We start from the raw sequence: 13,963 nt of genomic DNA, 5'->3' as shown, positions 1-13,963 counted from the left end.
AAATTACAATAGTAATATTTTCATATTAAAATATTACTATACTGAACTTCATTTTTCAAACGTTAAACCATCAAACTTTTATTTTGACAGAAAACCGCAGGGCTTCAAGCATAATTACACTCTACCTAGATCATTATTTGATCATTATTTGATTAACACAAAATTGAATTAAAAAAAAAGCAAAAATCTGTGATTTCTTGACCTAATATTTACATCTCCTAACCAGGTATGGCAAGTTAATCAACCACAAAATCAGAAACATGTTTTCCCCCCTTTGAAATGCCACTAAATCTTGTATCGTTCCCACATGTTGATTAACGGCTAAACTAGGGGTGCACCGATCCGATATTAGGATCGGATATCGGCCGCGATACTGACAAAATAGCTGGATCGGGGATCGGAAAAATTAACAGATCCACAAGCCGATCCAGGTGTTTTTTTCCGTCGCAGCAGAACCTACGTCATTCGTCAGCTTCACGTGTGTCGCATGCTAGAAGGGAGCGAGCCAGAGATTCGGCTGTGTGGAGGAGATATTTCACGCTTGCCACGCCAACTAGTTCGTCGCTGTTTCGAGGGTATTACTGCAAAGTCAGGGTCTTTCCTGCATTGACATTTTTTTGACGGCCAAAGCCTAATTTGATGAGTTATTGTGATTTACGAGTGATGTAGAACAGATGCTGCGCTTGTGACTGCGTGACAGAGAGACCGATCTGAGAGCTCCTCCCCCGCGCGCGCTCTCTGGGTCTTCAAAATAATCAGTGTTCGCTCTCATATTTCACATATTAATCCAAATCAAAAGCTCGGAAGACCGAAACCATGTTGCACGTGACACATTCGGACAATTTTGTCCTTGAATTATCACTGGGTGTGAATTGCGCTCAAAAAACATTGACTCTTCTCTGACCAGCTGACATAAAGCATACTTTCAATAAGCGGGAGACAAATTATATCCAGTTATGAAGTGTTTTCTCTGTGTTGACATCTTTCGCGATGTTCTAACAGACGGGATTCGCACACAACGCGTCTGCTAATGTCCGATTCGTGACCTAATGACTCCTTTGAACCGAATCATTTTAACGACTGGCCAGAACAACTGATCTGTCCAACACTGAACTCATGAACTCAGTTTATTAATTTACTCAGAACGCAACTGAAATGAGAACACAAGTGTGCTTACCCATTTTAGCAAGAGTGGGTAGTAAGAATTATTTTTAATTATCAACAGTATTTCATCTTATTTCTGTTGACAATGTGTAGTAAAATAAATAGGCCTAGCCTACAATAATTTAATCTGGAGTGAGGTGAAACCAGAACAAAGTTGTTATTAGCTAGCTGAAAATTTTTATTAAATTGCATATGGTAGAAAATTAGACTATTTGTTAATTTGTAATGCTACTTTTTAATATTGATATGATTATATACCAAAACAATTATCTGTAGTGTAAAAAATGTTTGGTAACTGTCAGATTACTATTGTATGTTTGACCAATACACTGTTTTTTGTTTCCACTGCTACATTTTATTTATTTAAAGAAGTTAGATTACATTCTATTTTAGATTTGAATGCACAATTGTTTTTAAATAAATAAGAATTCAACACCTTACATACATCTGTTATTTTGTCTTAGTTATGTTTAGTTAGTAAAGTCTGGTGCCTTTAGTCTCTTCAAGGAAGGTATAAGGTGGAAGATATACAGTTTATTATTAATTCAACAATATATCGGATCGGTATCGGGTATCGACAGATACACAAAGCCCAGGCATCGGTATCGGTATCGGGACTGAAAAAGTCGGATCGGTGCACCCCTAGGCTAAACGCAATTAAAATGCCGCTCTGGTAGTTGGATTTGGGAGCACGGAGGGGAAGCCCAGACGCGGATACATGCATGCTGTTTATTTTCTGCCTGCAGATGTTTGTTTCCGCTGGCTGGAGGGGAAGGGAAATGACTTCAGGATGAAGCGGAGCTGCATTCATCCGACGAACAAAGACAGGAAGGGAGATTCTCTAAATTAAGCTGAAAGAATCTCACAGGCTGGGAAACGGAAGGGGCCTCTGAACACTTCCATGCAAAATAGGAAAATGGTTATGATGCTGGAAAAAAAGAGGAGTGCATAGCACTTGTGAATAAAAACGAAAGTGTTTTTCCTTCAGTGACACCGCCAGGGCATTTCTGATGAATGAGAACATTTCTGTGCCACTGCGACACTAAACCACAGTTACCTTGGACGGAGGAAGATGGAGAGGCAGCGGTTTAGTGTTGCAGGTTTAAACGTCATGATAAGAAGGACACTTAACACAAATCCTGTCAAAAATACTGCATTTCTCATAGCATTTGACAAAAATGAGGGGGGGGGGGGGGGGGGGGGGGGTTCATCGGCAGAGGGCAGCAATGAATGATATAAGGAACATTCAATATACTGAATATTTTCTGTGATTCATATATACATATATATATATATATATATATAAATATTCAGTATATTGAATGTTCCTTATATATATATATATATATATATATATATATATATATATATATATATATATATATATATATATATATATATATATATATATATATATATATATATATATATATATATATATATGAAATTTAATTAATTAATGCATTTAATTAATTGTTTTTCTACACATTCTATCATTTGCCTCCATCCCAATATACTGAACAATGTGACATACAGTCACATCAAATCACGGAACATTATAGTTACACACACACATTATATATATAACAAGCGTTAGAAGCATTGCTTATGCACATGTAAGATAACGCGATCATAAACATTAAACAGCATATACATCAAAACTGCCTAACATTACTGAATGAAATGTCGACCCAGGACGAGCTGCAGGACTGTGAAGCTTTGGGGGTGTTGATGGACTCCATCTACTCCATCTGTGTTTGATGATCATTCTGAATGAGATTCGAACGCAGTCTTTGACAAAAACATGATTTACTCAGCTTTTTATTCAAAATGTTGCTTTTTTTAATGGAACGTCAAGTGTTGATACAAAAAAGAATACATTACTTTTTGTATTGTTTTGTTGTTTAAAAGTCTTGTTGTCTGTTCTTTATTTTGATATATTGCATGTTCAGATATAAAATATACCGGGGGCCATGAGAATTTTGTGAAAATGATCAAAAATGCAAGCCATTTCTGGCAACTTTAAAAAAAAAAAAAAAACGATGGCAGTCAATAATAAGCTATACATTTTTTTCAATTCATGCATTCCCTGGGAATCGATACGCTCTACTGTTTGAGCAATTATGCAAACTCATCTCTATATTTATCCTATGTGGGTGCAAACAAACATGAAGTTTACATAGCTAAAAAATTATATTTGTATAACACTTTTCACATTACATATCGTTTCAAAGCAGCTTAACAGAAAGTCATACTGCTGTGAAGTCTATAAAGCTTTAGCCACAGGGTGGTTTTAGAGCTGGCCAATATGGCAAATATAACAATGGTATAAATGATCTCTTGAATTTAGATCTATATTGTGTTTATTGTATTGTTTTTATCATAAATATCCCAAATCACTAAAAACAGTGTGAAAATGCTACGTGGTTCTTTAAAATAGCATCACTCATGGAGGATCGCCATGCACAGTGCAAAGAGCCGACAAATCGATAATGAAATCGTTTTTTGATTATTATCATTAGAGATTTGATCAATTAGCTGTTGCAGTCCTAGAAATAGCCGCAACCCAAAGCTGGAAGGCGGGATGAGGGACTCGGGAGAGATGCACTTCTGGCCTCCGCAGAATCTGTCACAGTTAAAAACACACTAGACAAACCCAGTTTCTCAATAAATGCTTTAAACACTATGATTACATTCAGGGATGACATAACCGCTGGCATCAGGGCGGCCAGAATGTGCCTAAAATCAGATCATCCTAATGAAAGAGGTTAAGTCCAAAACCTCTTACATAAGCCAAACATCAACAGGGACTTCACTTCCTGAGTCTCGACACTGGCAAATATGATTTCGCTCTTTTTTAGATGCAAATGGATGACAACTTCCTTGAGAAATATGGACAGCGAGAGTTTAGACAATCCCTCTGGCATTTGGAGTGGTGATGACAAGGACATCTGGAGAGCATGTAAATGCATGAAAAAAGCAACATCTGAAGTCGACATGAAACCAAAATGGATCCTATGTACTTAACTCACATTCCAGGTTTTACTGTGTGCAATTCATCAGTGCACAAAAAAAAAAAAAAAAACACGTTCGTTTTTATGATGAACTGAAAATATATAAAATCCCTGCTAGTTCTCCGGAAAAATATGCACAATATAAGTACATTTTGCACAATAGAGAGTTGCGAGTATAACGAATTTTGTAGGCCAAAACACAGTAACAAATTCATAGCACTTCCAGTTTCATTGTCCTGAATTCAAAGGTTTTTTTGAATGGGTTTTTGGTCAAATGCTTGAAATAAGGTCTGTGGTTGATATTTTCATGTTTTATCCAACAACATAAACATTAGCAATACTTTATTGTGATTTAAGCTTTTACTTGTAGTGAAAAAAATAAAAATGTATCCTATTTACTTCTGAATAATGTGCACTGACGAATTGTACACAGTGAGACCAGGAATGTTATATATTTTCACAATATTTCTTGTGAACTAACTTGTCTAACTTGAAATATAACTTGTGAAATAACTTGAATTTTCAGCTGATTTCAACATGGACCGAAAATACATGTACGTTTCTCATAAAAACGTAAAAGATCTCTAATGTTGTGTTTTGTGCCATTGCTTTGGAAAAGCATCTGTCAATCAAACAAATTGAAAACTAGAAAGGCTGTGAATGAATTAAATAAGCTGATGTCACCAAGTCTATAGGCAAATAGCCTTGATTTTAGGCTGCAGTTACTATTACAGCCAATTAACACAATTTAATTGTTAATGAAATGATTAGCTTTAAATAAAAGTTTGGGCAAAATATTATATTTTTTAAATGGTAACAATATACAGTCTTGCCCCACATTTTCTTGGAGGAAATACGGCACATTAAAGGATTAGTTCACTTTAAAATGAAAATTTCCTGATATTTTACTCAACCCCCATCTCATCCAAGATGTTCATTTCTTTTCGATTGAAGAAAAAAAAAAGACATGAAGTTTTGAAGAAAACATTCCAGTATTTTTCTCCATATAATGGACTTCAATGGCAAGCGAATTGTTGAAGGTCCAAATCAATGCAGTTTCAAAGGAAGGGCTTCAGAGGCTCTGCACAATCCCAGAGGAATAGGGTCGTATCTAGGCAAACCATCAGTCATTTAAGAATAAAATAACATTTATATACTTTTTAACCTAAATTGCTCATCTTGAGCTGCTCTGCGGCTCGCCACGGATTGCGCGTTCATGTCAGAAAGGTCACGCGTTCATGTCAGAAAGGTCACGCTAGACGTAGCAGAAGTCTTTTCCACTGAAGAAAGAAAGACATGAACATCTTGGATGAGATGGGGGTGAGTAAATTATCAGGAAATTTTCATTTTGAAGTGAACTAATCCTTTAAGTAGGGCCCTATGATTTCTGCTATGTGGAAAATGCAGACAGAATCGCGGGATCTAGTAATAAAAACATTTAATTTACTGGGGCCTCTGTCCCCTCACAAGGACATGAATGCATGAACTTCACCTCCAGAGCCACTCTGAGTCACTTCATCAGCATTTTACCGTTTAATTTGAGAAAAATTATTGTCATATCATAAACACAGAAACTCAAAAAGGTCTTCACGGCAACCTGTCATAATAAAAGTTTGGTTTAACTTGAAATTGTGACTTGAAAAAAAAGTTTGTTTAATTTCTAGGGCTGTCAAAAGATTAATCGCATCCAAAATAAAAGTTTGTGTTTACATAATATATGTGTGTGTACTCTGTTAATTATTATTTATATATAAATACACACACAAGCATGTATATATTTAAGAAAAAAAAATATTTTATAATATTTATATATTATATAAATGTATATACAGTATATACATGCAAATATTTCTTAAAGGTCCCATGGCATGGCATTTTTCTATTATTTTATAATGTTTCCTGAGGTGTACTTATATTGTTAGTATGACTTTTACATCATAAAATGTCATAATTTAGAAATAAAAGGCATTTTTTATATACTGCTGTTTGCCCTGTGGCTGAATGCCCTGCTTCAAGAGGCGTGTCTGCTGTGAGACTTCAGTAAAAATGCCCACTGTTGTGATTGGCTGACATCTTTGCATTTTAAATGAGCGGAGGGGGCGTGGTTTAACGAGGTCTACGAGGCAGGAGCAGGCACGAGCTGCTGCCAGAGAGACGGATGGACCTGAGTTCACTTCACATCAGTTCTCAGCATGTCTGAACTGTTGTAGTTACAGCATATACTTCAGGTTATTAGTCTATTTCTAGTCGGAGGGACTGTCACTCATGTCAGAAAGATAGTAACTTTAGTAAATTATGGATCAGCGCTGACTGGAGACGCGAACTGTTTAGAACGATTCAGTCCGATTTGGTGAACTGATTCGGTTCACTAAAAAGAACTGGTTCAAAAGAAAGATCGTTCGCGAACCGGACATCACGGAGACGGAGCGATTGCTAACAAAATTATTTATAGTAACTACTGAGTTGTGAGAGCGCTGTCAGTCAGCGCGAGTTTATTGTGTTTGTATTTGAGAGTTCTGAATAAACACGAGTCCCAGTCACACCGAGTCCGTCTTCATCATTATTACCAACTTTGTAACACATGCAAAGTACCATTACAGCTGTCGAGATGAACGAGTTAAAAGTAAGTGTTGATAATAGCATTATTTTTAAAATAAAATAAAAGCATCAGTGACGCGCGTTGAGTACACAGCGCAAACAAAGACACAACAGCAGTAATCGAATGTAATCCAGTTTATTGTGGGGCTAGGCTGACTAGCCCGGATATGCTCACGCTTACCCCCGTCTGCTTAATCTCGCGCCGCGTAAGGCGCCTCCACTGTGGGCCAGATGCAGTACTGGGGGTCGGGGATGTTGAAGGCCACCGGCCAGTGCAGCCCGAGCTTCGGCGTGTGTGAGGTTTATCTCTAAAGATCTGACTCTGCCGATGTTGAGCAGAAACTCATGACTGTATGCACATTTTAGAACCGATAGACGCGACGAGGACGTACAAAAACACTGACTCACAAGATAGAAAACACCGTTCTGTCTGGAGAGAGAGAAGCGGCAGCGTGTGCACGAATAATAAATAATTAGCTACACATCAGAAATCACTGATCACAGATCAGAAGGAACTGAAAAAAGACTTCTGTTTTCATTTGTACATCCAAACACTGAGAAACTGCCAGCGTTCACTCGTTCACAACCCATGATCTCTCGAGCGTTTGCATGGGCGTGCCAGATTCTCTGGGCGGAGGAAAGGGAGGAAACCGTTCCTGCTTGGACGTCAAACCAGGAGACTTCAGGATTGGCTCGTCTGGGCTGTCATTTTCTCAAAGGCAGAGAAAGACAGACAGAACTCGGGTTTACACCGATCAACATTTCTATCCACTTGGGGACAATATTCAGGCTAGGGGAACTCATTTTAATGTTGAAAAACCTCATAAAATGAAAATGTCATGCCATGGGACCTTTAAATATATACGTGAATGTGTGTGTATTTATATATAAATAATAATTAACAGAGTACACACACATATATTATGTAAACACAAACTTTTATTTTGGATGCGATCAATCGCGATTAATCTTTTGACAGCCCTATTAATTTCATATGATTAAAAGATAAAATTTATGTTTTATGCCTTCATTTGATTGCCAGAAAATTGTAAATTCACAACACAGAATTTCTCGAAGAAAAACGGAATTTGGAAAATAAAAATAAAATGGAATTTGGGGAAAAAAAAATTATTTTCATATGGCCCTAATAAAGGATGTAAAATGAACTTTTTAATGCTGGATATGAGTGTCTTGAATAATAATGAGAGAAGTTTACCAAAGCATAATGGCTAATATATGGCAAACCATTACTGCTGCTTTTCCCAATGATTTTCCCTGAACCAACCAAAAAAGATGTCTCTTCCCCCTTGAAGACTCTGCAACGTATGAACATGCGGAGAGACAATCTGCTTCCGCTTCAAAGATTCTCCCTTAGCAACACCAATCTCGTGTCTTCAGAGGAACATAAATTCCCTTCAAGAGACTTTCACACGTGTAAAACAGTACAAGGCATGACAGCGACCCGTTTCCGAGCTGATCTACAATTCAGCACGATGTATCCGCACATATCTTTATCATGAACTCGTTTGAACCTTGTCTTTAAATTTTACAGACAATCCGGGTTGACAGGCTTGCTCTAAAACTTGCACATTAGCCAACTTTTAATGTCTCACCACATTCATTTTAGGCCTAAAGTTCTTTCAAAAACCCTCTCTCCTTTTTCTTTTCCTTCCCGAGAGACTGCCAGGTCACATCCAATTTCTTAATGCCCACCTAACAGGCTGCCGCTTCCACTTCAAAAGCTCGACTCAAAGAAGTGCCTGAGAATACTGCCTTTGGTGTCAGAAGCTGCAAGAAGAAAGGGTACTTAGTGGGAAATCAGTGGCGGAGGATGACATTTTAAGTCTTGAAAGTCTGCAACATTAAAAGCAAGCCCAACCATACAGCATTTGGATGACAAAATGAGTCACTGAGGCGTTTAAGTACAAACCCTTTGAGGTTGAACTGAAATTGACAAAAAGGTAGGAGAGAAAAATGTCCAGAAGTCTAGTTGTTCCTTTTCTAGTTTACTAGCACTCTTTCTTCAAAATCTTGCAGGTTTTAACAAACTGTTAAATGTTGAAGTATACCATTTTTCACTGCTAGTTACTGCATCACAACAGCCTGACAAGCCAGACCCACATCAAGATGTTGGGTCTGGGAACACACCATTGGGCAGGGCTCAATCCGAGGGGCGGGATAAACGGATGTCTTTCAAATTCCCTCTGCACGCAATAGGATAGCGCTACAACCAACCAGAGTGCAACAATCCCAAGCGGGTTGTGGCTGAGTCCCATGCGTTTTCCCACCAGCGGAGCTAGTATCCGGTCGGCAAAACTCTGAACACATCTTCCTTTTTTAAGAATGACTTCAGTGCCGTTCTTTGTTAGCAGGGAAGGAGCAGGGAATTCATGCAGAACCGCTGCAACTCTGCCGTCGTTATGTTAAGCCCGCCCACCGACTCTATAAACGATGTGATTGGCCTGATTAGAGTTTGTTTCTTCAAGCTCGCAAGCCAACGGAGAGTTGCTAGACGAGAGTTGCTGCCGCTAGGGTGCGTCCAGATTTCTAGGCTAGCATCACAATGAAACGTGCACCAATATATTTCACGCAATAGATGACGTATTTTTGTAGGCCAAAACCCAGACTGCAAATTAGCATTTAGCACTTCCGGTTTCAACATCCTTTAGTCAATGGGTTTTTGGTTAATGCCTGAAATAAGGTCTGTGGTTGGCACAAGCTCAAGATATTCTATCATTTTAATGATAACGTCCACGACGTAAAAACCTCAGTAATACCTATTGTATTTTTTAAAGCTTTTAATAGTCTTGAAAAAGGTTAACAAGTGGCAAAACTGGGACTACAGAGGTTGTCGAGGACATTAAACGTCATCACACAGAACAGGTAAACTAAATCTACTCACTAGTCTTCTTTTACAGTTTATAATCGCAAACTTTCAGGGAAAATGTTTTTTCAATAAAGACTGAAAGACGGGTGTAACGATACACTCGTGTCACGATTCGATACAAATCGCAATACTGAACTCACAATACGATACTGATCGCGATATTTTAAGCCAAACTAAAGAGAGTTTTTTTTATTTGTACTTTTTTATTATTATTGTATTATCATCAGGACCCACAAATATTCCACCATTGCATTTAAATGAATCATGCAAGGTGATTTACTAAATTAAGCTTGTCAATTTACTGATGTTTGCGCCATTATTTACCGGCCAAAAAAAGCACATCTTAAACAGATGCTAACTGGTAGATTCAATACATTGGTCATTATGGAAATGTCTGTGTTCTTTAATTTGCACGTCGTCAGTAGATCACATGCAGAACTTTCCACTCTCATCTGTGCTTTTTAATGCCCTGTTTAGTAAATCTGGACCATAGTCGCTTAATATAGTAATGTCACTGAAACTCTGTAAACTTTCATTATTTTTCTCTCAATGTAGGCATTCGTTGGATCTCTTACACAAGACACGCATGCACTCTCTCGGTGCTCGCCATGTCCCGCCACTATTAATGCACTATACATATAAGCATAAACCATCTAAAACACTTTGAATAATCATACTACTAAAACTAAATGTGATATGGTGATTTAAATTATGTTTGCACTTTCACTTTGAGGAGTGCCGTTCCAGTGCTTATGTGCTTCAGATGATCAATGCACTTATAAATGGACACTTTTTCCCGGCTCTGTTTTATAAATCACTACTTGTTTTAAACAGCACACTTGATTTGGTAAACTTAATCAATGCAAAAATACATCACTACAGCGTTTTATGAGTCAAGAAACATGTTAAGTAGGTAAATAGAGCTGGTTTTGATTTCAAAAACACGGTTAGGCTGACGCATGACATAAACAGACACTGTACCTTCATGTTAGACGCCTCCGTCTCCAGTTTGTTGAGGTGGTTGGAGTTGTCCTCGAGTTCTTGTCTAAGGTTGGAGTTCTCCATCTTCAATGCCTCCACTTGCTTCAGCAGCTGATCATAAGATGCTGCAGCCATCTTGGACTATCTCTTGACCTACAACACCCAAGAACGGAGGAACAAATCACATGTGGTTTAGAGTGGTGCTCGATTAATATGACTGATGCCAAAATGTATTGACAATTGATTGAAAAAAATTATTGACCAAAGGGAGCAAAATATCTGCAGATCAATTGATTTAACCAATATAATAATCTATTAGTCAAGCTCAGAGACAGAATAACTAATCAAAGGAAATAAGCAGAATGGTGATATAACATAATATGAATCCCAATAAAATAGGGGTGTAACGATACCCTCATGTCACGATTCGATACATATCACGATACGATATTATTGCGATACTCCAAGGACATATGGTAAAAGGTTAATAAAAAAATTTTGATTAAAATGCTAAATTTGGGATTACATTGGTGCTGGAAATGAATAGGCTTGGACTTCGGGCTGGTAACCCAATGCACAGGACAGTGGTGACACCAGAATAAAAATATTCATGATTCTGAAGCTGAAAATACAGAATTATTTTTAGACGAATGTGCTTGCACTCCGTCACTGAGATATAATAATGTAGTAGGCCACTTTTTACTTGTAACATAAGACATTTGGCATTTTCAGGACCCACAAATATTCCCCCATTGCATTATTATACATTATATTCAACATTAAACTACTATATATAATGTAGTACTGACTGACACTAAAACTCTGTAAACTTGAAATTATTTGCATTTTGTTTGGGTGAACTATACAAATTGTCATTGTATCCACGAACAGATTGTTGCATTTTTGTATTGCGATATATTGTGACACGATATATTGTTACACCCCTACAAAAAAACTATATTGGTATTTTTTGTTTAAAATATAGTAATTCAAAAAGCTATTTTATATAGCTTCTTTATTATATATCTGTATATATTTTATCCATGGATTGTAGCATTGTAGTTTAACTTTGCTGCATTTGATCTTTTTGCAGAAAAATGCTATAAAAACAATATATAACAAAAATATAATACACACATACATATATATATATATATATATACACACATATCCAATCTAACATTTCTCAATGTTAAGTGGTCTCAATTTTTTCCAGAGCTGTATATATACATACATAAATATTACATATATTTACATTTTTCATAGCATTTGTTTCTGAGCAAGTATGTATGTGTTTTTTTTTTTTTCTGTAAATATGCCAAACGTACCGTATCATTACTTCACTGGACAGTGGACACTACAGCAATACTATTATATCTAGTGATAAAAAGCCCACATAAACATGAGGCTTAGTAAATGTATAAAGTGTTGCCCAGAGGGTTTCCTCTTGTGTGAGGTCTGTAAAAGGCCATCAGTGTCATGTGTCAATTATGAGTGAGCATCATCCTCTGAACTCTGATGTTTGCCATGTAGTCAATGACCATGTCATGACACTCATAAAGTACTACAATAACACACGTGCCTCACGTGTGTATGTGGAAGGCAGAGCCGATGCCTCTGGGCCATTTTTTACCCGTGCAGTGTGCCCGGTCAAGCAAACAGTTCTGAAAGACAAAGCGAAAGTTTCTATTTTTATCTCCGTCCTGAAGTGAAGGCCTGATCAGCCATGTGGAAAAATCTATCACCACATCGCCACTAAATTACCACTGACATGCTAAAGATCAGCAGCAAACCCTGTTCAGCCTGCTTGTTCTCTGGACTACTTCTAAGACACAATAAATGTGTGCAAGCATACTAAATATCTAGATTTTGCATTTTATTTTGAAAATATACCATTCTAAATTTTATGGTGAAAATGGTACTTTCGTAAAGTACCAGTTTACCTCTCCAACACACATTATTTGAGGAATCATTCAAACACTGCATGAAGATATACACATTGAATTTTAATACTTCAAATCACAAAAATCACTTACTTATATGCAGTGTTGGGGAGTAAAGTTACATGTAACGCAGTTACGTAATTTTATTACATAATAAATGTAACTAATCATGTGTAATTAAATTACAGTTACTTATGAAAATGTTAACGATTACATCTGAATATTTTCTGTAAAAAGCTAGGATATGTTGAATAATATTAATTTGTTGCTTTGCCTGCTTTTAATGTGCACGACGTCTCCTGCCATTTAAAGGCTGTTTAGTAAAGCGATGCTATTCTCATGCTTTTGATTGGCTCTCGTTTGAATTTGCAGCATCTGCCAATTACATCAATGCACTGTAAGCTTAAAGGCCTGTACACACCGGGACGAATATCGCGCACGCTTATCGCCAGCGTTTTCCATGACGTTTTTCGGCGCGTTTTGAGTGTTCACACCCAAGCGATTTTCACTGGCGATGCGCAGAGTGAACGTGCACATTCAGTAGATGCGCTCCCGGTACACAAGGTGGTGCTGTGGCACTTTGTGCTTCTGACACTCGCTTGTCACGCAGAAGAAGAGAGACAGTATTTACGTGCTTGCCAAAACCACAGATATATTATGTCTATGGCCAAAACCATTCACACACTTTGCTAACTGGCTTATTAGCAGCTCATCATCTTCTTTGTCTACTTACTACTTCTTCGTTGTATCAATGTGTGCTCGGCAATACCGTTTTGTGCTTGAGCGCCACCAAGTCATGTTTTACGGTCACTTCAGCAGCTCCAGGCACGTGAACAAAAGCGCGGATCTCATTGGTCGGCCAGTTTTTAAACACGCCGCGTCAAAATAGAAAAACGAACCCGAGGCGTTTTTTTTTTTAAATGACGCTTTTACGCCTGCCGTTTTGCGCGTCGGTGTGCACACTCACATTGGCGCCCTTTGTTTAGTCACGAGGCTTTAAATGTCGGCGATAAACGCACGCGAAAATCGTCACGGTGTGAACAGGCCTTTAGGCTACAACCTGTCTAAAGGTTCTTGCACACGGCGTCCGAAATTCTCATCTGAAGTTGTGCATTCAAAAATAAATACGACCTCACGTTGTGTCAATCACGTTTACACACTGCCTCCGAAACTTTTATCTGTCATACATTTTTTTGGATCGGGTTAGATTTTCTGTGTTTTTCTAGCCTAGAAATCTAGACGCACCCTAGCGGCAGAAAATGTATTTTGCCGCGAGTGTAGTCTAGCAACTCTCGGTAGACCTGAGAGCTGTAAAAACCAAACTCTGGTCAGGCCAATCACAGCGTGTGTAGAGTTGGTGGGCGGGCTTAACATAA

General features: G+C 37.7%; 1 protein-coding gene across 3 annotated transcripts in view; it reads right to left on the bottom strand.

The window, feature by feature from the left end:
- Nucleotides 1–13,963, bottom strand: part of apc (APC regulator of WNT signaling pathway) — a 60,448-nt gene that overhangs the window by 27,447 nt on the left and 19,038 nt on the right. For 2 of the 3 annotated variants that reach the window (XM_079804979.1, XM_079804981.1), the window contains one exon: nt 10,645–10,797. In XM_079804979.1, coding sequence (XP_079661105.1) covers nt 10,645–10,779 — 135 coding nt within the window. In that variant the 5' untranslated portion in view covers nt 10,780–10,797. Of the gene's footprint in view, nt 1–10,644; nt 10,798–12,226; nt 12,309–13,963 lie in introns of all 3 variants that reach the window. The other variant, XM_079804980.1, reaches the window with a different exon arrangement.

This window comes from Gobio gobio (assembly GCF_949357685.1).
Source record: "Gobio gobio genome assembly, chromosome: 22".
In the NCBI taxonomy this organism is placed as follows: Eukaryota; Metazoa; Chordata; class Actinopteri; order Cypriniformes; family Gobionidae; genus Gobio; species Gobio gobio.
The sequence above is the reverse complement of the archived record's forward strand: the minus strand, read 5'-3'. Positions and strand labels throughout refer to the sequence as shown.